Source organism: Lytechinus variegatus, chromosome 8 (genome assembly GCF_018143015.1).
Source record: "Lytechinus variegatus isolate NC3 chromosome 8, Lvar_3.0, whole genome shotgun sequence".
NCBI classification, from domain to species: Eukaryota; Metazoa; Echinodermata; class Echinoidea; order Temnopleuroida; family Toxopneustidae; genus Lytechinus; species Lytechinus variegatus.
In genome coordinates, this window is record NC_054747.1 from 27,055,204 (window position 1) to 27,081,891 (window position 26,688).

Sequence of the window (26,688 nt, forward strand, 5' to 3'; positions counted from 1 at the left end):
ATCAAGGAAAGCATATCAGCTGCTTTGCGTCACATCAAATACTCCAGACTGATCGTCAGTGTATTGTTTACCTAAATGTTCACGGTATGTTAACAAAATTGATGAAAATGAAAAAAATAAAAGTGATTTTCCTGACATTTTCCTCAGATTAGCAATTATATTATGATGTTTAGATAAGTCTTTATGTATTGTAAACCACGAAATGTTCTCCATAAAATCTAACCCATATTCTCCGTCACTACACAAGACATAAAATGGTATTTGTTTTAAGCCCAAACTCTTTCAAATTGACATACAGTATAACGAAAATTCTTCTTTTCTTCACCTTTCCTATAAAGTTCTTCCGTCTAACACGACAATCTTTCAATCTGGAAATGGAAAAGACTACCAGATATCACCAACAGTTATTTACGTTCAAGAAGGTTCTTCGGCTTCGATCAGCTGTCAAAGTATTGGATCACGACCGGAAGTTGAACTGACATGGAGAGTTGAAGACCCTGATATTCCTCCTGGAAGTATTAGTCTGTCGAAGATTCAAAATCCTGTAGACGACAGTCTGTTTGATACCTTTAGTACTTACAAGTTGCATCTGTATAAGAAGTATCAAGGGTTGATTCTCTGGTGCTTTGTATATCTGGGTGATTTTGTCGAACGACTGTTTGCTACAATATCAACCTATGGTTAGTGTACATTTCATCTCAATTATATATATATATATGTGTTTTCTCCTTCGGCATTTTACAGATGTGGCTTGGGCAGTAAGTTAGTAAAAAGTTGCTAGGCTATATAACCAGGGATACGTGTGTGTGTAGTATTCTTTTGATATAACAATTGGATGTCTTTTTGTTGTGGTTGATGTATTTATAATCTTCTATAATGGGCGTTTTCGGAAAGCAAGATATGGTAATTGATTAGGCCGACATGTTTATTCTCCTGTAAAAATAAAGCTTCATCAAGCGGATCACCTATGTCCGCAAATGATTTTGATGCTTTAATAGAACGTGTCACTTTTTGCATTTCTCTGAAAATGCTACAGCACCACCGGATGGGGTCGTTATGACTTTACCTGCTGAAATAAAAGAAGGAATAAAAGTCACCGTGATCTGCAAGGCTGCCAACGGGTACCCATCTCCTCGCATTTACTGGTACATAGGATCAAGAAATATGACAGGTCATTCATCACTGAATATTATTGAAAATGATGCTAGTCGATATGATGGTGAAAGTATTTTGACTTTCGTACCAAATAGGTTGGACCATGGAAAACATCTCCTGTGCCTGGCAGTTCTACCTACATTATCCACCACTTGGTCTGTGAATGATAGCATGGTTCTAAACATTACAGGTGCCTAGTTATTCAATATGATTTTCGATGCTTGTACATTATAGGAACTCCATAGAGTTGTGTACAATTTTAGTTCATATATGTTTGTAACTTTTGTGTAATATCTGATTGATATATTTTGTTAATATCTGTAGATTATTTATGGACAACAGAAATGTTTCTGGGCCAGCTCGGTTATCGTCTTTTGAATTGATTTTTAACTGAATTTTCTGACATAAGTATAATCCACCGGTTGTGTCTATAGACTTACTTAGATAAACTACTTAGGTAACTATCAATTATGTTTAAATTAATTAACTTTACACTGTAGTTAGACCCGATACACCTTCTTCTTGGTTCATCGTCAGTCAACACCAGGCGACATCTTCGACTATCCTCGCTGCCTGAGAACCTATGTACATCAGAGCTGGACATGCAGGTATAATGTCTCTAGGTCGATCAGCTTTTATTTTTTTAAATTTTATTGTCATATTTCACAAATGGATAACAGAATATCAACACAATACAAACCAATGCCTTTGATAGTAATGCTAAAAGATACAGTGGGCTAAATTAATGAATGACTGTATATGTTTATAACCATCAATGGAAATCTGCAATGAAGGAGACGGGACACACACAAACACAAATTCAGACTAAATTGTTCTGAGAGAGCCAAAGATAAGAAGGCAATATCATGAATCAGATTCGTATATCCAGATCTCTTCATAATGTTCAACAGTACTTTTCTTTTTTTCTCTGCTGGTACTGGAAGCCATCACAGCCAGCAAGTTGTAGAAATTAATTCGGTAGGAATAAGGCAAATAATGTTTTATATTAGACAGAATGACTGGTATGCAGTTGCGCTTAGGCAACATAAGGGTAGATGTGACTTTTCCTGATCCAACTTTCAGAGGTCACCAAAATGCAAAAAAATGTTTCGATAGAAAATTTGAAGTAAAATGAATGAAATCCTTTCTTCAGTTTATCAAAGTCATCTCATTAGAAGCGCATATGTGTTAAACATTCAAGGAAGGGCTGGTTTATGGCTTGCGCCAGTTGAAGATCGACAAGGCATGTCAGGCACGATGGCGGTGCGATGATGTCATTGCATAAGGTCTTCCCGAAGGGTATGTGTCGTGGCAGTTCTCTGGACGCCTTCCCAATCCATTGTATGCTCGGTTAAGCAACCTCGACACCTAACCGGCTATGGGAAAGAGCACACTCTGTCGTCCGAACAAATGCAGCTATATATTTGATATATGAAATATCGTACTTTCATTTTCGACCGCTAACAAAGTAAGACATTAAGTCGAACATGCACTTTTGAAATGTGCTTAACGGCATAGGCTAGCGAAAGTAAGCGAATAAATCTCACCGTCATCATTATTAAATCAATGTGTTTTAGACACATCGGGAATGTCTTAAAAAACAATTTGTCTCACCTACTGCAACTATCTTGAATTTTGATATTGAATGTTTCTTTGTTACCAGGATTATTGGATTGGACACTATCACTCTGATCTCAAATGGCTTACCGAATTTGGTGCTTGTTTGCTCTTCTTGTTATTGGCAAAGGTACGTCGAATTTGATTAAATTTGAATGAAATTGAATCTATACATATTTGGATTGTAGCCGTTTTTTCTTCTCTTTGTAAAGCCGGGTAGGCTGTTAATAAAACAAAGAATATAGAAAGTATGACTTCTTCCGTTACTGTATTATTATTTTCAGTGAGTTTAAGGTCAAAGCAGACTGTTGACAAAAAAAATGTCTTCCCATTCGTGCTTTCCATCAGCAGGATCAGATTTTTTTTTTCTTTCACTTAATTGCGTTGTTCACGTCTGTCTCGGAATGCGCTTCCTGGGCATATATCCATCTAAAGACCATGGACTGTGTTACGCATTTAAGGTGCACGAAGGGTGTTATCCTTCGCAAAATGGTACAACCTGCAGCAAAACTTGAACAAGTGCAATTTTGAACCCTTTTTGACATGTTTGAGTAAAAGTAAAAAAAAATCAACGCAAATCTAAAAGGATGCAACTTTTAAACCCTTGAGAGTCTAAAATAAATGCCCACCCTGTATAGTACTATGAAGAAGCAATACTTCTGCTATCACTAATAATTGACAGTATTCCTACACAATCCATTTACAGGCTCCCGCTCTACCATGTCAACAGCCACGATATCTTTTCAACGGAGGCAGTTCCTACCCGTCAAAGGAGAAGATTTTACGATGGAGTGCACCTATTTCCCTCCTTCGAATGTTCGCACTGTCAAGTGGAAACACGAAGAAACACCAATTGCGTCTGAGTGGTGCACAACTGCAAGTGAATGTACACCCAATATTTCAAATCCTACAAAGTACAAGTTATTGGCAGATGACCGCAGCACATCCCTTACAATAATCAATTTGAACACTGGTGACAATGGGAGATACACATGCAATGTATTTAACCTACATGGAGAACGTTCAGCGACTGAAATACTGAAAGCACTAAATCGAGGTAAGAACAAAACGGCTTATGTCGAAAGGGTGGGTGCTGTCGCGTTAGGGTGCGTCAACGCGAACGCGAAGATTCGTCCAAAGCCCCCCAGTTTGGCCGAAAGGGTGCGTTGGGAGCGTTAGGGCGCGTCAGTGTCGACAACGCCCCCAAATGGCACAACCGGGGGGGCTTTTCCCGAACCTTCGCGTTCAGTACATTTTTATTTTACAAATCGTCTTGAACGAGGTTCGCTGACTAATTAGGCCACGCCCACTCCAAAGTTTTGATCAAAATGTAAAGTTTGTTTGATGTTTTCGCCGCGACGATTCGAAATGAAACGAAGAAATTAGCAGAAGTGAAGGTCACCGGAGAGGTGAATGAGGATTTTACCGTAAGTAAAACCATTCAAAATGTCGTTCATATTATATGTAAGGTGATGAATAATTTGTGGTGCGTAATTATCAATTGAATTACAAGAAAAGATTATCTTCTGGCAGGAACCCTGTCGATACGATCGACAACCTTGACAGTACATAATCCAGTCTAGTCCATACCCGTGTTTCTGTGTCTGCAGAACTAAGTATCTGACTGAGGTCCACACAACGACCCATCGCGACCCTGTCCATACACGTTTTTATGATCCACACAGGGCTGTAATTTTGCTAAGAGAAATCTTTATATTGTTTTACCTTTATGACATTCGGCATTATCGTGATATAGGGAACCACCGTTCACTTCATACAGCAGCGCTTTATTCAGTCACACGCTCACGCACTACCCTATTTCCACCTCCATTCACTTTGTACACAAGTGCGCGTACACAAATCTATGAGTGGTTCCCAAAACCACGATTTGGCCTTACATTCTATATTAAAAATCATAATTTTTCTTTTCCTTTGGTTTTTGTATTAATTTTGTTGCTCGGTGTGGTCGGGGATATCCTCGATTACCAGCGTGTGCAATAGATGTACACAAATCCAATGTGGCCATCCCAATTCTGTGTTACAGTCATTGGAATTGGACAGGAGCTAAATCACATATTGATAGTGTGAGTGATAAATTGGATATTCTCAACTTATTTAGCATATAGGCTTAGCGAACACAAGTCAAACGAAATGGAGGCACTCGACAGCAGGCGAGGATTCAGGGGGGAGTTATGTGGCAGAGGTGCGTTCACACCCAATCAAAATCTAGATATTATAAGTTTTAAATGGTGCACCCGTGGCAGTAGACCAAAAGCTTCGGTCCCTGTTTTGCTGGTTGTTCAGCTGAACTCCGTTGGCTTCACTCACCAAATACAGAGACCGAAGTTCTAGCGCGATCTGTACAGGGACTCAATGGCCATATGTTTACGTACTTAAGATCGGATAAAAAGGGGAAGTGAATTTGCGCGACAGCCGAGGTAAGTCACTGTTTTGTTCCTTTTAACTTCAATTTTCTCCGTTTTGGGGAATTATTGCCAAGAGGGAATATAAATTTGCATTTTGGTCGCGTTAATTTTCAAAATTGTTATTCATTAAAGACAAAATTGAAGAGCCCCGACGGGGGGATTTTGCATTGTAAGTCCCCTAATGGTGGCTGCACAATAGCAAGCCGTCTGTGTATGAGAAATAAAAAAAATGTTTAAAAACTCCTCGAAACAGACAGCTGCCAGCTGTCTAGCTATCGTGCAGCCACCATTATGGGACTTACAATGCGAAATCCCCAGTCGGGGCTCTTCAATTTTTCAATTTTATTTTTCATTTTTATCGTACCACATAAAGTTAGAGTCTAGATCTAGTCAAACCTAACCTTAAATAGCACGTAAAGGTACTTAAATGTCCATTCATTAAAACAAAAATAAAGGGGAATATGCAATGGATCTCATCAAGCCCAAGTATTTTTTTGCCTTTGAATCTCATAATAAAGTACTATTGAACAAAATCCAGTAAATTAAACCAGCAAGGTATCCATGTGCTATTGGGTTAGAAAAAACTTTTATTTTAATTCAAAAATATATTAATGACAAAAATGTTTTATTATTTGTATGATTAATATGTTAATGACTGTCTTGCTTATAATCAAGTGGAAATTATATGAATTAACTAGAATTAATTGTTGACCGATTGTTGGTCGATTCTAGAAATTTCAGGATAATACAACAAGAAAGAAAAATGATTGGTATATTTGAATCATTCCCCTTTATAAAATGTCAACAATATTCATAGAAAGTGCAATATTTTTCAATGATCACTGTGTCAGTCTACATATTTCTTTGTTATATCAATGTAATATTAATGTTCTAATTTCAGACTGGAACTAGAGAGCTTGGCTCTGACTGGTCTACTACAGCAAGGAATGTGCCAGGGGCCAATCTGATGAACATGTGGCAGAAGATTTGGCAATGGGTGAAGAAACACTGAGATTGAAATGCAACCACAGGTAACATGTAGACTAGTAAAATGCTATAATGATGACAAAAAATGAAGGATATTGTTTAGGTTGCAGAATGTTAAATCATTAAAACCCACATCAATGATAATGAAATCGCACTGTACCAGATTTTAAAGTCAGTTTGTAATGTAGACATTACATAGACATGAAAGACCATGACCATGCAAAAAATCATCCAGATGGTCATTTTTGTACATGGTTTTGGAAAACAGTGTGGGAGCTGAAAAACATAAAAATTACCATTTGGTCATGATTTTTTGCATGGTCGCTCACTTTAAAACTCTACAGTTAACATGCGACCCCAGCCCCCCCCCCTTCTGTTTGCGTAGCCCCTACTCACACCCCTCAATCCATTTTTCACTACTTGCTCATGTGTATGTACATACAAGCTACATTACGAGGAATAATTTCTCTAAGTTTCTCGGCCAGAGCATATGTCATTTACTATTTTTATTTTTGATTAACATAATAAAAGCTTGAACCCTTTGTTTACCCCCTTCTATATGAATTCTGGTAATCAAAAGATGTTTTATTTCCTGTTTTTAGACATGTACATATACATGTGAGAAGAAATACAAGATTGTGGCAAATATTTTAATTAGTTCAATACTCTTTTCCTTCAGGTGGAGGCTTCACCCAAACTTTTCAGACGGATGCGAGATACAAAGTTACCCAAGTATAAATGGTTGAAGGTTTTGGAGAGCCAGACAAGAAGGCAGGAAATGTGATGTCACTTGTAAGTTAAAACACTCTTAAGTATGACTGCCTCACTTTGGCGAAGAAAGTAGTCACATTAAAAAAAATTAAATTGCCAGTACTGTTCTCTTCTTTATTTGGTCTTCTAGCAGTCAATATTTGAAAACAGTGACATCTATAAGTCTATAAGATAATAAGTGCTTAGATGCTTAAATGATTATTGATGATATTTCTTGGACAGTTGTAAAACATCCAATATCAATCAATGCTAGATGCTGTGTCTTGCTTTCTATTGCCAAAGTAGTAAATGAATGTTCCATTGTTCTGCATTCCTATTAGACCCCCCACACACCATCACCCTCTGCTTTGTCAGCTAGGAACACTGCAAATTTCCCAAAAAAGAACACAATTTTTTTTATATCTCTTGTAGGCATGTATAAATCAGATAAATTTAATGACTACAAAAGCAGTCATTAAACCTCACTTATTCAAATGATCTTGGTAGGGGGGGGGGGGGGTGGCTCAGGATCTTGCCTGTAGATTGTGCACTCACTTCAGAAATCAGCAGGTTGGTTCTGAATCACGAAATAAAAAACAAATGTGATAATTTTGGATTTTGACTCCCTTTATTTTGTCATTAAAGTCATTAAAATCAATTATGTATACATGTACATTTTAATTTTTTTCTTATGCATTTTTTTTGGGTTGTTTAACCCTAAGAAGACGGGGGGGCTCGACATTTTTCGCGATAAATCAGCTGCTCAAAGTTTTTTTAATGTGTCGCTCGCTGACTTTTTACTTTCAAGACTCTCGCGCAACTTTTGAGACCAAAATTGTGACCCCAGGTACGCGTTTCCGAAATTACGCAACATTTCGTAAGTGCATGCAGACCCAAAATTGCTCAAAAACATGAATTTGTGTACAAATCCAATGCAAATAGTGTTTTTAGCCAAAATTCATAAAATGTATCATTATTTTTCCTTTTACTGCTTAAAATCATTTAATTTTATCTTGTCTATGGTAAAAATAAAGTCCCTGAAAATTTCCATTGAAAACACAATGAAAAGCAAAAAGTCATAAAACAAAGAAATACATAAGAAATTTAGAAAACAATAGAATACATAAGAAAATAAATGTGATGTGTACATTTTTGAAAAATAAATTTGATCAGATGCCTATCTAGAGTATGTGAAACAAAAATGAGCATTTTAGGGGCTTTATTTTATTAATAAGCCAGTTCGTAGTTCCTTTCTGCGCATGATCAAAAGATTCTATGCATGATCAGAAGAAGGTCATTTGTAAAGTGACATGGTGCTTTAAAATCTAATGAGATAAGCACCAACTTTGATGTCTTGATTATTCATATATTCTTTTGAATTGTCATTTTCATTTTCATCCACAAAAAACAACAATGCTTCCACGAACGACTGGTATTTCACAGTTTGCAAAGTACATTGTGCAACAGGCTAAGATATGCATTCAAAGTAGGAATGCAACAAATGCCTTCATTACGTGTTCATTTGTGTGCTATTCTAGTCACCTGGTCTATTCAATTTCTTCATCCTGCTATGTAAGGCAAGCTTACGTAATATCTTGCTTTGAAATCTGCCTATCATGATGAAAGAAATGAAAGGTCATTTGACCAAAATTGTCCACGAAGTAACTACGAACTGGTCTATTAGAGCAAACTTATGATTTTACGCATAAATTTTCATAATCAATGAGCAGTGAGATTTTTCGCAGAATTTTAACAGCGATAATTAAATTAGGAATAAATGACTTTGGTATCAATAATCATGGAAATTAATATCTTTATTAATAAAATATCACATGCTCTATAAATTAATTCCATTTCAGTTACTTCAATAAACATGAACAGCAGCAGGAGCAACAACAGCATCAGCAGCCGAAACCTCAACTGCAAGAAGAGATGCAGCAACCGCACCGACAACATCAAGAGCAACAGCAAAAATACCTACATGTATTACAGCACAAATGCAACAATCACATTGGCAACATCAACAGTAGCAGGAGCTCCAACAACCATGCAGGGAACATCGCGCGCAACATGAATAACTTCATGAAGAGATGCAACAACCACAGTGGTAAACATCAACAGCAGTAGCGACAACGACAGTAGAAACAAAGCCAATGTCAAGGATTAAGCAATCATACAGGAAACAACACAAGCGGCAACATCAATAAATGCATCAGGGGATGCAACAGCCATACTTGTAAACAGCAGCAGTAGCAGCGATGACAAGAGCAACCACACAGGCAACACCTTGAGCAACATCAGTAGCAATGCACCAGCAATGAAACAATCACACCAACGACACCAAGAGCAGCAGCAAAAAGAAAATAAATTACAGCAACCATGATGACAACAGCAGCGGCAACACCAACAACACTAATGAATGTTGAAAAACTTGTACAAAAGTCAATGACACCACAGTTTTTTTTTAGAATTTATTGGACATTATTGATTAAAAAAATGCACAATGATTTATTCAGGTTGAAGAAAATTATGTGTGAAAAAATTGTGTACATTTGAAGATGTTTCCTGTGTATTGAATAATTTTTATGAAAATATAGTTTTATAGATGAAAATATGATTCTTGAAATGTCTACTTTTTATTTGTCATTGACTAAAGATAAATACATTTTCTTTGAATTTTCTTAATGAAATGAAAAAAAAGGAATTTATTCAAATGTTATCATTATTATCATCGTTCTTATCTTTATTATTATTATTATCACTATCATTATTACTATTATTATTATTATTGTTATTGATATTATTATTATTATCATTATTATTCTTATCATTATTGTTATTATTATTATTGTCATTAAGTATTATTTTTCTCATTATTATTATAATTATCATTATCATTATTTTTTTATTATTATTATGATCAATAGGACTAGTAACATGTTAGTATTTAGATTAATTATTATAATTATTGTAATTAAAATCATTCCTTCATTTTTGTCTCACCTGCGTAGCAAAGTGAGACTATAGGCGCCGCTTTTCCGACGGCGACGGCGGCGTCAACATCAAATCTTAACCTGAGGTTAAGTTTTTGAAATGATGTCATAACTTAGAAAATATATGGACCTAGTTCATGAAACTTAGACATAAGGTTAATCAAGTATTACTGAACATCCTCTTACAGTTTCATGTCACATGACCAAGGTCAAAGGTCATTTAGGGTCAATGAACTTAGACCATGTTGGAGGAATCAACATCGAAATCTTAACCTGAGGTTAAGTTTTTGAAATGTCATCATAACTAAGAAAATATATGGACCTAGTTCATGAATCTTGGACATAAGGTTAATCAAGTATCACTGAACATCCTGCATGAGTTTCACGTCACATGACCAAGGTCAAAGGTCATTTAGGGTCAATGAACTTTGGCCGAATCGGGTGTATCTGTTGAATTACCATCATAACTTTGAAAGTTTATGGATCTGATTCATGAAACTTGTACATAAGAGTAATTAAGTATCACTGAACATCCTGTTCGAGTTTCAGGTCACATGATCAAGGTCAAAGGTCATGTAAGGCCTATGAAATTTGGCCATGTTGGGTTTTTTTTGTTGAATAACCATCATATCTCTGTAAGTTTATTGGTCTAGTTCATAAAAAGTGGACATAAGAGTAACCATGTATCACTGAACACCTTGTGCGAGTTAGAGTAGTATTCAAAGTCAGAACTGCTGCTATATTGAACCTCGTGATGCCGGTGAGACTGCCAGAGGCATTCCACTTGTTTTCTTTTATTCTTCTTTTTCTCCTTCCTCTTCTTATTCCTCCTCTTCTTATCATTATTATTATTTTTATTATTATTATTATCATTAAGCATATTTTATCATTATTATAATTATTATAATTATTATTATTTTTATTTTTATGATCCATAGGAGAAGGAGCATGCTATTATTTAGATTATTATTATTGTAATTAAAATAATTCCTTCGTTTTTATTTTCTTCTTTCTCTTCCTTTTGTTCTTCCTCGAACTTCTTCATCTTTTTCTTCTTCTTTTTCTTCTTCTCCTCTTCTTCTTCCTCTTATTATTATTCTTATTCTTCCGCTTCTACTTATTCCTCTCCTTCTTCTGCTTCTTCTTCTTCTTCCTCTTATTATTATTATTATTGTAATTAAAATAATTCCTGATTTTTGTTTAACCAAGCACGCTATTTTGCGACGCATAACATCATTTTAATGTTAGTAATTTCTAAATCATGACCATGTTCTTACTGAAATTTAAAAAAAAACATCCCTACGAAGTAGTTAACCACAATGAGCGTGATGATATAGAATTAAATATCTACGAATGCGTATGCCTAATATTCATCCAGTATTGGGCCATCATTCTTACCCACTGAAAATACATCTTAATGAAATATCTAAATAATTTTACCTAGAGCCCGAGACTTTTCGCTGTTTAAGCAGTAAAAAAAAATAAACTTGAATAAGGATTCCGGTGTAAAAATTAATGGTAATGCCTTTTTTTAGAACGTGTGAAACCAAACTTGAATCATGAACGCTAATCACAATCACGAAGTCCAATTCGACTCCGGAGGGAAGTTCCAGTAAAATTTTACCCAAATTACGGTACGAATCTTCTGTGTGAAAGTTCAAGTGATTCTAAAGATGAATTCAGGATTAACGTGTGAAAAGGCCTACGATCAAACTGCAAAGATTCTATCGACGATGCTTTTTTTCACCAAACATGTGAAAGGTGATTTAATTGTAGATATTTTTAGTTTTACATAACCTCCGTCACCTCCTGCTTTCTGTATCATTTCATATAACGGGCTCTTTCCGACGTGTTATTTGTAAGAAGTTAATAAATATGAATACAGGTTATACATAATATAAATAATATTATGACTGTTTTATTGTTTTTTATTATTTATTTGTTTATTTAGCCCTTTGAAAAATTTGCATGAGTTCATACTCGCCAACAAAAAAATCATTAAGTGATTAATCATTTAAAAACTGAAATGGTAAAGAGCTATTTGGGATGAGGGTGTTTATTTCTAATGTACTGTGTTTTTCTCCAGTTCCACCCTCACGGGTTTTCATTTCTGACGCCCAATCGGGACGGCAATACTTGAACAACGCCAATATAAGTATAACTGCTGGAGAGTCGTTTAGCATCACATGTGGAGCAAATAGGGCAAGGCCTCCCGCAGTACTGCAATGGCTAGTACCAGAGGACGTGACCGTTGTTCATCAGGATCAATCTGATGTCATTCATTACGGATCTTACATCTCCCGGAAAGCCTTGACGATCACACCCACGAGAGATGACCACGGAAAGATTCTCAGCTGCATCGCATCACACCCGGAAATACAAAGGAGTCTTAGATCCTCATTTCTTCTGAATGTTCATGGTATGTGTCATTCAGGGAATCCTAGATTTTCAGTTCTTGCAAAACACTCAATTCATTCACCATAGCTTAAGCATTGGACAAAATATGCTAACACTTTACGTCGATTTAAGCTCCATTTCAATCTATTTACATGCATATCTACAAAAGGACGAACGAGCTGTTTCCAAGCATCATTCCGCAGTCCACACGATTTTTCTTTATCTATTTTTTATATTGAGATCATCTCTTATTTATTTACACGCAGTATCATTAAGTTACAAAACCGCTTTCCACAAAGGGCCTGTCTGCATATCATACAATGCTTCATTCTTCTTTCTAGTACTTTCTCTTACGATTCTTCTCTTGTTTGCCATGCATACAGTTCTTCCTTCCAGTGTGCTGCTCTTTCTAACTGGAGGTAACCAGTCACTCTCAACAGTCCTACACGTTCAAGAAGATTCACCGACTTCAATCACTTGTAAAAGTATTGGGTCATTCCCAGCAACTGAACTATCATTATGGTTAGTTGGTGACTTTGGCAGGACTCCGATCCACGCAAATGTGTCAAGTAATAGGAGCGTTTTAGACGACACTTTGTTTGACACTGAAAGTACCATTACCATTAGACCAGATGCCACGAACAATGGAATGCACATTGTATGTTTCTCGAATATGGACGATGTTTTCTTTGTTAAAGTACTGACAGTTAGACTATTTGTTTACGGTGAGTTGTTTCCTTCAATATCTTTAAAACCTAGAGTCAATATTGTTAACTGATAAAAGATCATCAATGAAAATTCATCTCGAATAGCCTAACCAAACCTGAAAAGAACTAAAAGATAGCTACTCATGTGTTTTTTTTTCAATAAATAAAATCATTTTTGCTGTTAGTGATGGTTTAAAATTATTTCGTTTGATTCCCAATATACTGTCCGGGCTATGTATAATATAAAAGAAGCTTAATTCTACAGCTGAAGTTTGACTATGACCAATAGCTTTTTATGTTTGTCTGAAGGTCTACCAGACAATGTCGTAATGATTGTCCGTGGTGATATGCTCGAAGGCTCTGAGACCAACATAACATGTACAGCTCTTAATGGATACCCCGCTCCTCACATCCACTGGTATATCGGGTCAAGGAACGTCACAGGCAATTCATCTGTGAAGACATCCATTAATAGTGCTGATCGATATGATGCTGAAAGCACTCTGACCATCATTACAAATAGGTTTGACCACGGCAAACGTCTTCTCTGTCAGGCAACTCAACCTACTTCATCCACTTTGTGTTCCGTGAATAACACAAAGGTTTTGCAAATATAATTTCAACCTTAGATCAGGACGATGACTGTAATGAAAACCGAAAATCACCAGATTATTCAGTTATAAAAAAATGAACAATGAAGAAAAATATACATAAATATTGACAACGGAATTCAAATGAATTTCCGCAGTTCCACTCGACAATGCTCCATTTCGATAATTAAAGCAAGGTTTATCATGGCCGTACCCATATTTTTTTCCGGGGGGGGGGGGGGTCAAAACGCATGAAATTTCTTAGGAATGTTTCTCAAAGTAATTATTTTATGTTCGCACAGAAAGTGATGATGTTGTTATAATCTTGAATATTGTTCCAACCATACACGTGACTTCATATTGTTAACTGAGTACCCCCAAGTACTCCAGTTAAAAATTGTGATGAGGATTAACACTTCCGTAAATAATTGATCCTCTACGCACTAGGCAGACGATTTAACTAGATATTTATTAATCCATGTCTAACATTTAATGACCAGTATATCAATGGTGACAATACAGTTGTTGCATCTTTATTTCAACAGTGGTCTATGCATATGGCATATGATGTATATACATGTATTTTTTCTCATGTTGTTGGATTGATTTAGCAAAAATATAAACAAAAGGGATAAAACCTGTTTCATAGTTTTGTTCTGTCTGATGTTGTGGATGGGCAGGGTTGACAAGAATGATTCAAGTAATTCCTGCTATGAATAGATTGCGTGGGAACGTGTTCATGGTAATTAAAAAACCGCCAAGTACCATTTCAAAATACACAAAAAAGTGAACACTCTTGTTAACAACCTCAACGATGATTTTGCTACATTTAACTAAAGGTTAGTGAAGAATAGATTGGCGGTGCATATAGACACACGCAATTTTGGTTGATTGGGGTATACCCGATGTTTTCTTAGGACCAAATGTAATCAAAAGAGTAACTTAAATGAAATAACGAGAAATCATGACTATACATTTACAGGTGCAATACACGTAAACGTGGATGTCAGAGAAGTGAAAGCTGCAGATTACCAACGCATGCATTAAATTGGTATCAGCCTCTAGATGGAGCTGCGATGACGCCAGTAAATAAGGTCTTTATTAAGTTAATGACATGTGATGTAATAAGTAATTTCAAAGTTGTGTGTATGTGTAGGGGGGTTATGTATTTTTTTGTATTTATCTGCAGTTTATGTAATTCATTTAAATGAAATCCTAATAAAAACATGTTGAAAAAAAGTCATGGCATGGAGTGCCTAGGTTGTAAATTGACAATTTGTTGTGTATTATTTGAGTGCGATTAACGGCAGTGGCATGCTAAGAGTTAGCGGTGTCGATTAGGATCAATAGGGTGAACTTTACACACAATAAATGTGTTAAGGAACACTTTCACTGAGTTACCTCTGATTGTGTTTGTTTGGGCACATGTGTCGTTACGGTTCTCTGGACGCCATCCCACTCCATTGTTTGTTATTAGTAGGTCAAGCAAATCTCAACCTCAAATCGGATAAGAGAAAGAGCACACTCTCTCGCCAGATCATTGAAATGCCGCCATACACTTAATATATTTAATATACATAACATCGTACTTTCATTTTCAACCGTTGACAACTTAAGACATCATGTCGTTTTTTCGTAATGTGCTTTAACGGCATGGATGATTGAAAGTAATCGAACAAATTTCATTGTCATCACTATTGCTTCACTGTGTTTGGGACACATCGTGGATGTCTTCTAGAAACGAAATATGTCTCACCTACTGTAACTGTCTTACATTTTGATAATAAATGTTATATTGTTACCAGGATTATTGAATTGGATGCTATCCTTCTGATCTCAAATGGCATGCCATATTTGGTGCTTGTTTTCTCTTCTCTTCTTTGGTAATGGTAAGTCGAGTAAGATTAATATCCATGCATGTTGGCTCGTAGCATTTCTCTTTGTAGTTGATATAGGCTATGAATAAAATAAAACAATATTACAATAGAACGTCGTCCGCTATTCTGTAAGATAATTTTAAGTGAGGTTATACGGCCCACTACGTTCAAATGTCTGTAAATGGTTGTTTTCTCATTAAAAAAAATCTTTCTTCCATTTTTAATTCCGCTATTTGTCTCTGTATGAGCATATGCATCTGATGATGACGTTTAAATTGCATAAAATACAGGAACATAAGGTCACAAAAGGTGCAAGCAGCAAAGAGTGCAATGTACATGATAATTCATATAAACTTTGTTTAAGAGAGACCAATTGTAAATCCTTTTTTCATTTGCGCTCACGATTTATCATCTAGAGCTGACTACGTTTTTTCTGTATAAAGATGTAAAATATCTGAAGAAAGAAATCTTCAGCAAAACTAGAAAAGGTGCAAATTTGTTCCCATTTGAGTCAAATACCAGTACGAATCTTGAAGAACGCAACATATTGATATTCTAAACCAGATGCAATCTTGTAAAGTACTATGGATAAGCAATACATTTATTATCACAATAATGAACCAAAAGATCCTACCCAATCCATTTGCAGGCTCCCCTTCTGCCTTGTCTTCAGCAACGATTTCTTTCCGACCAAGGCAGACCCTGCCCGTCAAAGGAGAAGATTTTACGATGACGTGCATCTATTCGCCTCCTTCAAATTATCGTGCAGTATAGTGGAGACACAAGGGCATCCAGGTAGCTTATGAATTGTGCAGTTCTATGATGAGTAGCTGTACAACTTCTGTTCCTAATCCTACAAAGTACACGTTATTGGGAGATGACCGCAGCACATCCCTTACAATAATCAATTTGACCACTGGTGACAATGGGAGATACACATGCGATGTTTTGAACCTAGATGGGCAACGTTCAGCGAATGAACAATTGGAAGCACTAAATCCAGGTACTAACGAAGGTTAAAAACCATATTTTTCATAACCAAATAAAAATAAGTTGCGAGATCAAATTCCTCCACTCTTTCAGGATTGTTCTGATAATACGTTTCTCAACAATGTAGATTTTAGTGTATTTCTACGCTTATCCAGACAGTCTATTACTTCAGGGATTCGATCATCCTCATCTCGCCTGTGTAATTTCATACAATTGCCATGTTACTTATCTGCTTGTTATAATAAGGTTATACACACATTTAAATTATTGGTAACGTTGGCTATACATACCTGATGAGAGGTTGGTTTATTTATGAAACTTTACAGATTGCCAATCCTGAAATGGAAAGATACACCACTCTATTTTGACATAGAAGTAAACTTCACTCTCTTTAATATATATGGCAAATAAAATATGAACAAGACAGAAATCGAAAATTGCAGTGTTTACACAATGCCAATGACATTCTTCAATAGTACGCACCGTTTGTGATAAGGGCAAGTTAGGAGGCCATTCCAGTAGCATTACTACTACCCATGCCAAGGACAACGCCAGAGCAATGTAGTCGTAGGTATTTACTATCTACTGAGGATAGCTATTGGGATCTATTCATTGAGCTGTTAGATGTCCCTAGTATCAAAGAAAATTCATAAGTTATATTTTAAAACTCTTTTTGCGAATAACCCGCGGAAGAAGCTTTGTGGGGTTGCAAGAAAACCAATCAATGATATTGATAGATGAAGCATAAGAATAGGCAGTAAGAAGAACTGTTACACTCGGATTTTAATCCTGAAAAAAATGCCACTTTTTCCCTTCCAGTTCCACCAGCAAGGGTATTTGTGTCTGACACGCAATCGGGCTGGCAGTACTTGAACTACGCTAACATAAGTATAACTGCTGGAGATCCGTACAACATCACATGTGGGGCAAATAGGGCAAGGCCTCCTGCTGTTCTGCAATGGCTATTACCAGAGGGTGTGACCGTTGTTCATCAGGATCAGTCTGATGACATTCAAGACGGATATTACACATCCCGGAAATCTTTGACAATCACACCAACCAGAAACGATCACGGAAAGATCATCAGCTGCATCGTATCACACCAAGATCTACAAAGGACTATTAGATACTTAGTTACTCTGAATGTTCGTGGTATGTATTTTTCATGGGTAAGCTTTCATACATATACATGACGTTGTTATTACTAGATTTTTAGTACTTGTTTTTATAGTAATACACTGTTAATCCAAAATAGTCTGAATATGCTGACACTTTGCATCGAACCAGGTGCTGCTTCTAAGCACCTTTTAGCAGATCTGTGATACTGAGTACATTCATTGACTATAAATCATATCTTCTGATTTTTTTTTATTAGCATGGTATCGTGAGGTTTCTGAACTTTTTTTTCGAAAAGGGCCTGTCGCACATCATACAATATTTCTTTCCATTTTATTTTCTCACTCTTTCTCTCACCCTTCTTTTCTAATTTGCCATGGATACAGTTCTACCGACCAGTGTGCTCCTCTTTCTAACTGGAGGTAACCAGTCACTATCAACAATCCTATACGTTCAAGAAGATTCACCGACTTCAATTACTTGTAAAAGCATCGGGTAATTCCCAGCAACTGAGCTATCATTTTGGTTAGTTGGCGACCTTGACAGGACTTGGATCCATGCAAATGTTTTAAGAAGTATGAGTGTTTTAGACGACACTTTATTTGACACCGAAAGTACCATAACCATAATGCCAGATGTCACAAATCATGGAATGCACATTCTGTGTTCCTTCGATATAGACAATGCCTTATTTGTTAAAGTGGTTGCAGTTAGACTAATTGTTTACGGTGAGTTGTCCCATAATTATTTTAGATACTAGTAATAATATTGGAAAAATAGAACTGATAAAATAGTATGATCATTCAATAAAAATTCATGTAGTATAATTTGACAAACTTAACGAGAATATTGCAAGGTAGTTGTTTACTCCGATGCCCTAATGGAACGAATGATCATCATTGTTGTTATTGATGATTTAACATTAATTCATTCGATTCCCCAATAAACTGTCCGGTTTCTGTTAAAAACCATGCGTATTTCTTTAGCTGAAAGATTAATTTTCAAAAATGTTTTTTGTTTCTATGAAGGGCTACAAGAAGAAGTACTAATGACTGTCCAAGGTGATATGCTCGATGGAAGAGAGACTAACGTAACCTGTACAGCTCGTAATGGATACCCGGCTCCTTTCATCCACTGGTACATCGGATCAAGAAATATTACGAATAGCTCATCACTTAAGATCTTGGTCAACAGCGCTGATCGATATGATGCTGTAAGCACTCTGATCTTCTCGCCAAGCTTAGGAGGCCATTGGCCATAATGACAAATTATTTATGGCAGCTTATTCAGGAATTACAGAAACGGATGAATGAAACAAATATCAACAACGTAATTTAAATGGAATATATCAGTTCCAATCAGCTATGCCTCATCGCCATTCTTAAGGCACGGTTTATCATGGCTGTAAAGGATATATTTTTTCTAGGGAGGGGGGCGAGACGTATACATTTTTCGGAAAAAAAAACTTGAAAGAGGGAATGAGGCAACCTGTCTTAGGAATGTTTTGACATTTTTAGAATGAAAATGATGAATTTCGTGCACAGTTTTGGTGAAGTAAAAAAATATATCATTAAGAAAATATAGGTTTTCTAAATTTCTAAATTTCTTGGGGGGGGGGGAGCTGCTTTCACTTCTACGTACAGTTCTGAATATAGTAAGCACCATCGCCATCGTTACACAGTCTGCCTTACTTTCATATTGAAGGGGTGCTTTGGAAAAATTGTTCGAAAAGTCAAAAGTTTTTTACCGATTATTCATTTATTGTTTCGTAGTTTTTAATAATAACGTTAATAACGACGTAAAGAGATTTCTTTAGGCTCTGCCCTCTGGGTTGGAACATTTTACAGAAAAAAAATGTCTGACATGCAAAACTAAAATAGATTCAAACGGCTTATAGTGTCTTTTTGTACATGTGTAAACAAAACCTTTAACTTTCAACGTATCATTATTTCAATTATTTGATTTTTCAGGTTGTGTATCCAATTTCTCAACAATGTTGATCAATGCATTTTCTCTATTCGCACAGAAACTAATCATGCTGGTAAAATCTTTAAAATTTCTTTCCAATCAAACATGATAATTAATGCTGTTTAGTGAGTACCAATTTATAGGAAGTATAATACTTCTATGAATTATTCACCATCTATGCGGTGAACCTTATGCATCTTATCAGAAATTCTATGTAAAATGTTAAATGTCGGGTCTGTACCCAGGGTCAGCATATCAGTGTTCATGATACAATTGTACTTTCTTTATTTCAACAGTTGCATAAGTTTATGTCCATGTGATGTGATATTACTCCTTTTGTTTCTCATATTGCTAGATTGATAATTACCCCCCCCCCCCCGAAAAAAAGGGGAAAACAGAATATTAAAGGAGAAATATATTGATTATGAATGTGGTCTTATTATATATCAATGGAAAGGTAATGATGTGGGGATCATCAGTGGGTCATTCAAAAATACCGAAAATAATACAAAAAGGTGAAAATCGCCGATTAAAAAACGCTAAAATGCCCCTCCGAAATATGCCTCGCATCGGTCTCTGAATTGACTGGAATTTGATGACGTCACTGTCTGTACGGGAGGCGTGATTGGCTCTCCCACGTGAAGCTCCACTTGCATGCAAAACCTGTTGCGTGGGTACGTTTTCTCCACACTGTCACTGAATACTTCTATCACGAAATGAAAGAAAACCCAGAATTTTATCTAGATTTGGATTTTCAAATTGATGATTTTAAAGATGAAGAGAATGATGATGAAGTGAACAACACAGTGAGGTAGTTGGAGGTAAATAATGGGGGAACAATGCCGATGATTATGATGAAAATTCAACTTGCCTGACGATCACAAGTAAAGTCATGTACATGCCGATTCGCTACCAACTCATGCAGCTGCTGCTACAAGTGGTAGCTATACGTACACCGCGCGGGCAAAATTAAATCCATGAAAATGAATAACCACATCAGAGAGAGTCTATCATAAGAAGGAAAATAATGATATAACTGTACTTACAAACAAGTGAATAATCCGAATTAACCTGAAAGCAAATCAACTCAACGAATAGCAGCAGACGATATGCACCGACCATAAACTTCATGTGGCTGGGATAGATTGTCACTCGTTCTGTTAGATGTAATTTGTAACTCATTAATTTGACAAAATTACGAAACTCGGGGAATTATTTATATATATAAAAATATAGTAACATCTCTTATTATTTTTTGTATTACGATAAAACCTCTTTTGAAGGAAAACGTTGAGATAAACTAAAATTACTTTTAAATCCCCCCCCCCCCCCAACATGCGTAGCTTGTATGTCATTGCAAACAAACCATCGCAAACATGCACGTATTCCTTCCTTGCTGATTGAGAGCTGTGCAACACGTGCATAGATCTATTCTCTCAGTCTCAGCCAAGGCGAGCAAACAATACGGCATGTGTTGTTGTGATGGTTTGTTTACGATCACATAATGCTACGCATGATGGGATGATCTTTTACATCTAATTTTAATTTACCCCAACGTTTTCCTTCCAAACAGGTTTTATCATAATTCAAAAAATGATAAGAGATGTTACTATATTTTTATATAGAATAATAATTCCCCGAGTTTCGTAATTTTGTCAAATTAATGAGATAAAAGTTACATCTAACAGAACGAGTGACAATCTATCCAGTCACATGAAGTTTATCGTCAGTGTATATGCCATATCGTCTGGTACTATTCGTTGAGTTGATTTGCCTTCAGGTTCGGATTATTCACATGTTTGTAAGTACAGTTACATCATTTTCCTTCTTATGATAGACTGTCTGGATGTGGTTATTCATGTTCAGCATGAATTCAATTTGGCCCGCGCGGTGTAGCTAGCACTTCCAGCAGCATTAATTGGTAGCGAATCGGTATGTACATGACTTTACTTGTGATTGTGTTGCAAGTTGAATTTTCATCATCATCATCATCATCGGCGTAATTCCCCCAATTTACCTCCAACTACGTCACTGTGTTGTTTCACTTCATCATCATTCTCTTCATCTCAAAATCATCAATTTGAAAATCCAAATCTAGATAAAATTCTGGGTTTTCTTTCGATCATTTCGGGATCGAAGTATTCAGTGACAATGTGGAGAAAATGTACCCTTGCAACAGGTTTTGCATGCAAGTGGAGCTTCACGTGGGAGAGCCAATCACGCCTCTCGTACAGACAGTGACGTCATAAAAAATCCCCAATTTCGCGGACGTAATTCTGCGTGTTTGAAGCATTCAGAGAGAGAACTTTAAACTATCAATTAACTGAGTTTCATCCGTCTCTATGATAAATGATGTACACCATCGTGTTCTCCTTATTTTCTCCTTTATTGTGATATATGATTCTCCAGTTTTACGATTTTCAATATATTTCTACTTTAAAAGCATGTTTCCTGCACAACAAAACACCCATTTTTAGTAGGATGTGGTGCATTAGCAAGATTATGAATAACTCAAGCACTATAATGCAAATGCGGGGAAATGTGATAATGTGTTCCTAGAAATAACGAAACGTTGTAATTACCGTTATAAAATGTAAATAAAAAAAGTGAACTCTCTTTTTAACAATCTAAATGATGATCTTTATAAAGTTTAGAAACTGTTATCGAAGAATAGACTGCCGTTAAACATAAAAAAAACCGAGGCATCAAATTGTTTAAAAAGGATGGAAGTACCTAATGTTTTAACTGGTCCTAATGTAATCAAGAGTAACTCAAATGAAATACCTAGGAATTGTGATCATATTCCTCGGTACTGGAGCAAGCATAGAGAGAGAGAAAAAAAACTCACTGAAATGGTACCAACTCAAATTAATCCGACCATTCATAACTAAACCACAGCGCTGATATTTTATAAGAGTTTGATACAAAGCATGTTTGATTAGTGTGATATACTTGGGGAAACTTAGAAAAAAAACCCACAAAGCTGCAAAATAGATTCCTTGGTTTTATTTTAGATGTGGAATGGATGTAAAGATCAAGGAGAACCTGTAAATTTAATACACATAAGCGGAGTTGTTAGAGATGCGCCAGCTGCAGATCAACAACGCACGCAAAGCAAACTCATTAGCCTTTAAGATGGCGGCGCGACATGACGTCAATGTATAAGTTCTTAAGTTGAAAGACAAGTGGTGCCCTAAGTCATTTCGAAGTTTGGTTGATTAGCATTACTTTAAGTCCCAATGTCTCAGATTGGTTGTAGCTGTATAAGTGTTTTTGTGTATTATTTTGTGCAGATTGGCTACAGTGTCATGTTCAAAGTTAACGGTGTTGATTACGATCAATATGAATTTTAAACGAAATAAATGCTTACGGAACAGGTTTTCTGAACTTTCTCGGATTTATTGTGTATTGGAGCCCATCCCTAAAAGAGTATGTGTCGTGACATTTGTCTCCACGCAATCCTCAAAGCTCAACCTCAAATATAATAGGGAAAAGAGCACACTCTGTTTCTAGATCATTGAAATGCAGCAATACAGTTAATATAATCTATAGACATAACATCGTTCTTTCATTTTCGACCACTGACAAATTAAGACATTAAGTCGTACTGTTATAATGTGTTTAACGGCATGGACGACTGAAGGAATCGAACAAATTGTCATCATATTCCTTCAACGTGTTTGGTACACATCGATGATGTCTCCTAAAAAACGAAATTTGTATCGCAAACTGCAATTATCTTATAGTTTGATATTGAATGTTACTTTATTACTAGGCTTTTAGATTGGTCAGTATCACCCTGATCTCAAATGGCGTACCATAATTGGTGCTTGTTTGTTCTTCTCTTCCTTGGTAATGGTAAGTCGAATTTAAAAGATTTAAATACATATATATTGGCCTGTAGCAATTCTCTTTGTAGTAGATAAAGGCTATGAATAAAATTAACAATATTACATGAGGAAGTCATCCGGTATCTTGGAAGATCATTTGACGTGAGGTTATGGCCCAATACTGTCTGTAAGAATTCATTTTCCCATCATAAAAAAACCTCTCTTTTATTCCTAATTGCATTGTTTGATTTCGTCTTAGAATGCGTATAATAGGCCTATGCATCTATAAATTACGTATGAACTGCATTACATCATACAAATATATGTTAGGTTCACAAAGGGTGGATTCAGCAAAATGTGAAATGTACACGTACATGTATATAATCAATATAACAATTTGTGTATGATATAATTGAAAGTGCCCGAATGTAAACCAGCTCTGAGATTATTTATCGATTGGTTTCTCTGTATAAAGGTAACCCCCCAAAAAAAAAAGATTAAACAAATCTGCAGCAGAACTCGAAAAAAGTGCAAGTGTGCATCCTTTTGGGTTAAATATCATGAAGGGTGCCACTTTGCACCTCTTGATACTCTAAAATTGATACCCGTCTTGGAAAATATACTATGAATTAGCAATCCGTCTGTTATTACCAATAATTGAAAATATTCCTACTCAATCTATTTACAGGATACCGCTCTACCATGTCTACAGCCATGATTTCTTTTCAACCAAGGCAGACCCTACCCGTCAGGGGCCGCGGAACGGTTTTGAAGGAGGGGGGGGGGGGGGCTAACCATCCATGCAAAGAATCATAATCAGATGATCATTTTTACGTTTTTGTTCACGGTTTGGGAAAGAGCGCGGGGGCTGAATTCCCCGCAGCCCCTGCCCCGTTTCCGCGGCTCTTGATGGTGATGTTTGTCTCAGTGCGTGCTTCATTTAAGATTGGAATGCTAAAAAAAATAGTTTATCACCAGCGCCAGCTGTCAACGTGTAACTCGAACATTTTGAAATAGCTGTAATCTATAGGGCACACATGAGTATTACAGACCCCCATTCATTCACGTGTTATATCATAGCTCATCAAAAAATCATTAAAAATCAATCCTTCGATAGATTTTGCTTTAATTCACTGACAACAGTACATTAAGACTTGATATGTTAATCAGGTACTTGCCCAGCTCAATCAACCATAATTTCGGCCAGTTCATTGCCAGAAAAACAGAACTGCATTGTGGGTAATAATAATTAAAATGAAATACAAAAATGCAGTCTAGCCGCCCCAAACGCCTTGATAATAAAAGAATATGAACATAGCATTATCTCTATCGTTTTTCTTTTGATATACAATCATTTGATCTAATTTTAATGAATTATTTCAATCAATAAGTCATGTGATCTTTACGAATATATGCCTGTCCGACATGCTTTGCGCGCAGATGAATTACTCTCGTGTGCCGTATACTGAGGGTCAAATAACGAAAAGTTGAAAAAATTTGGTCTCAAAAGAAAGAGTGGGTTCTCCTGAAGAGATTGATACCTTGCAATCAATACTTTATACGTATCAAAAGAAAAGAAAACGTCTCATTAGACACCCCTCATTTTAATGTAATAATGCAGTGTTCCATTCATATATTTTGTGCGCCTCCTATGGTATTGCAGCTACAGTTCTACTTGCTTGATGACTATCAACGGGCTTAATATGTATTGTGTGGATTTACAACTTCCTGTTTACATGTTTAATTTTGTTCGAGGTGATTCATTACATTTTTATTCGCATAAAGATCAACAAAGTAAATAAAAGAAAATATATATGATAACAAAAAAAAGAGTGTAAGCATTTCTTTTGCTCATTTCGCCTCTCTTCCTCATTATAACCGTTAATTTAGAGGAAGAAGGGGGGGGGGTGGGTGCTATAGGTATCAACCTCGCCCTGCTAACAAACCTGGAGGATGGGGTATGTCCCCTCGACTCAGCTCCACCCCCTCCCCCCTTTATCCTGGAGCTTTGAACAAAGTGAATAGTAATCAAGTGCGCAATCTATGATGTGTAACATCTGACGGAGACAAGTTTATGCATTTTAATGTTTTGTTTATTTTTCTTTCTCTGCGTGCTCTAAATATTGAAAATAGGAATACTGATGATAATTAGAGGTTATTTATCATTTTGAAATCCCTATTTATTTGATTTCACACTCTCAAAACTAACCAGATCTGATCTCCTCTTGGCATTTCTGCATGATAATAAGCATTTAATATACATTTGAAAGCGTCATTCGAGCATCGTAAGCGATAAATGCATTTAATGCCGAGTTATATACTTATCAACTGTTGTTAAACAAACCTATCACTTTGCATAAAACTGTTTGAGGCATTCTCACCACCGATTTCTAGCAGACGACGCCCAGCCATAGCAACGACAGTGTAGAAGTGTAGTCGCGCTATAGGGCACACATAGGTATTACAGACCCCCATTCACTCACGTGTTATATCATACCCCATTAAAAAATCATTAAAAATCAATCCTTGATAGATTTTGCTTTAACTCACTGACATTAATGTTAAATAGCACACGAAACCGAATCAGGAGTTGAAAAGGAAACCAGTAGAACTAGTTTGACACTATACCAGCGATTTTTCCCCTGAGTGTATAGGAAGAGGGAGTATCCTGCAGGTTTGACTTTATTAGAGTACATTTGCCTTTGTTGGAGTTTTAAGTCGTTCTAAAAACAAGTCTCCGTACAGCCAGATTCGATATGATGACAAGCGCCTTTGAACATGCTGCGGTTGTTCTTGTTCTAACCATCTCCAGTTGTGGTAGGTTTACGTTGGTATATCTGTATTTGACCCATTTTCCGTTAACAATTAAACGAGCACCGTATCAAAAGGTTCACTGTGTGTATATTATAAGTACTTTTATATGACAATATTATTTTGCAACACATCTTTATGTGCTCACATTCAATATGCAAAGCGACTTACTGATATAATATAAAGAACAGAATCCTTCGATTTCGTAAGAGTGTGACCAAAGGACAAAAATATTCCCGGTAAGGGCATGTGGTGATTTTTACACACCCCATCCTTCTAAATAGATACACGCAGCCTCAATTAATCAATGTATAATTCATTAAAACATTTATAAAACGAATAAATAGTGAAATAAATTGACAAGTGATTAGAAAAAAAGGAAAATAAAATGATTGAATGAGCAGTGATATTGACAAATGAATAATCTATAATGATACCCCTTACACACTCACTGAAATGAATTTATTGTCATTG

The 26,688-nt window shown here is 36.1% G+C and overlaps 2 protein-coding genes and 1 long non-coding RNA gene across 3 annotated transcripts; all 3 read left to right on the top strand.

Annotated features, from left to right (window-relative positions):
* The first annotated feature begins 1,674 nt into the window (after positions 1–1,674).
* LOC121420266 (synaptogenesis protein syg-2-like) lies at positions 1,675–13,832 on the top strand. The gene is made up of 6 exons (XM_041614840.1): positions 1,675–1,763; positions 2,819–2,902; positions 3,479–3,829; positions 12,015–12,347; positions 12,709–13,050; positions 13,342–13,832. The coding sequence occupies exons 2-6, from the start codon at positions 2,854–2,856 to the stop codon at positions 13,647–13,649; spliced, it is 1,383 nt and encodes a 460-aa protein (XP_041470774.1). The 5' UTR covers positions 1,675–1,763; positions 2,819–2,853; the 3' UTR covers positions 13,650–13,832.
* Positions 3,974–9,365, top strand: LOC121420268. Its single transcript, XR_005970736.1, has 4 exons — positions 3,974–4,199; positions 6,100–6,229; positions 6,865–6,977; positions 8,795–9,365. It is a non-coding gene; the product is annotated as an uncharacterized LOC121420268 (long non-coding RNA).
* Positions 13,833–16,193: 2,361 nt separating the features above from the next.
* LOC121419603 (synaptogenesis protein syg-2-like) lies at positions 16,194–18,866 on the top strand. The gene is made up of 4 exons (XM_041614060.1): positions 16,194–16,502; positions 17,309–17,641; positions 17,992–18,087; positions 18,634–18,866. Exons 1-4 carry the CDS (start codon positions 16,319–16,321, stop codon positions 18,864–18,866), a joined length of 846 nt encoding a protein of 281 aa, XP_041469994.1. The 5' UTR covers positions 16,194–16,318.
* The last annotated feature ends 7,822 nt before the right edge of the window (positions 18,867–26,688 follow it).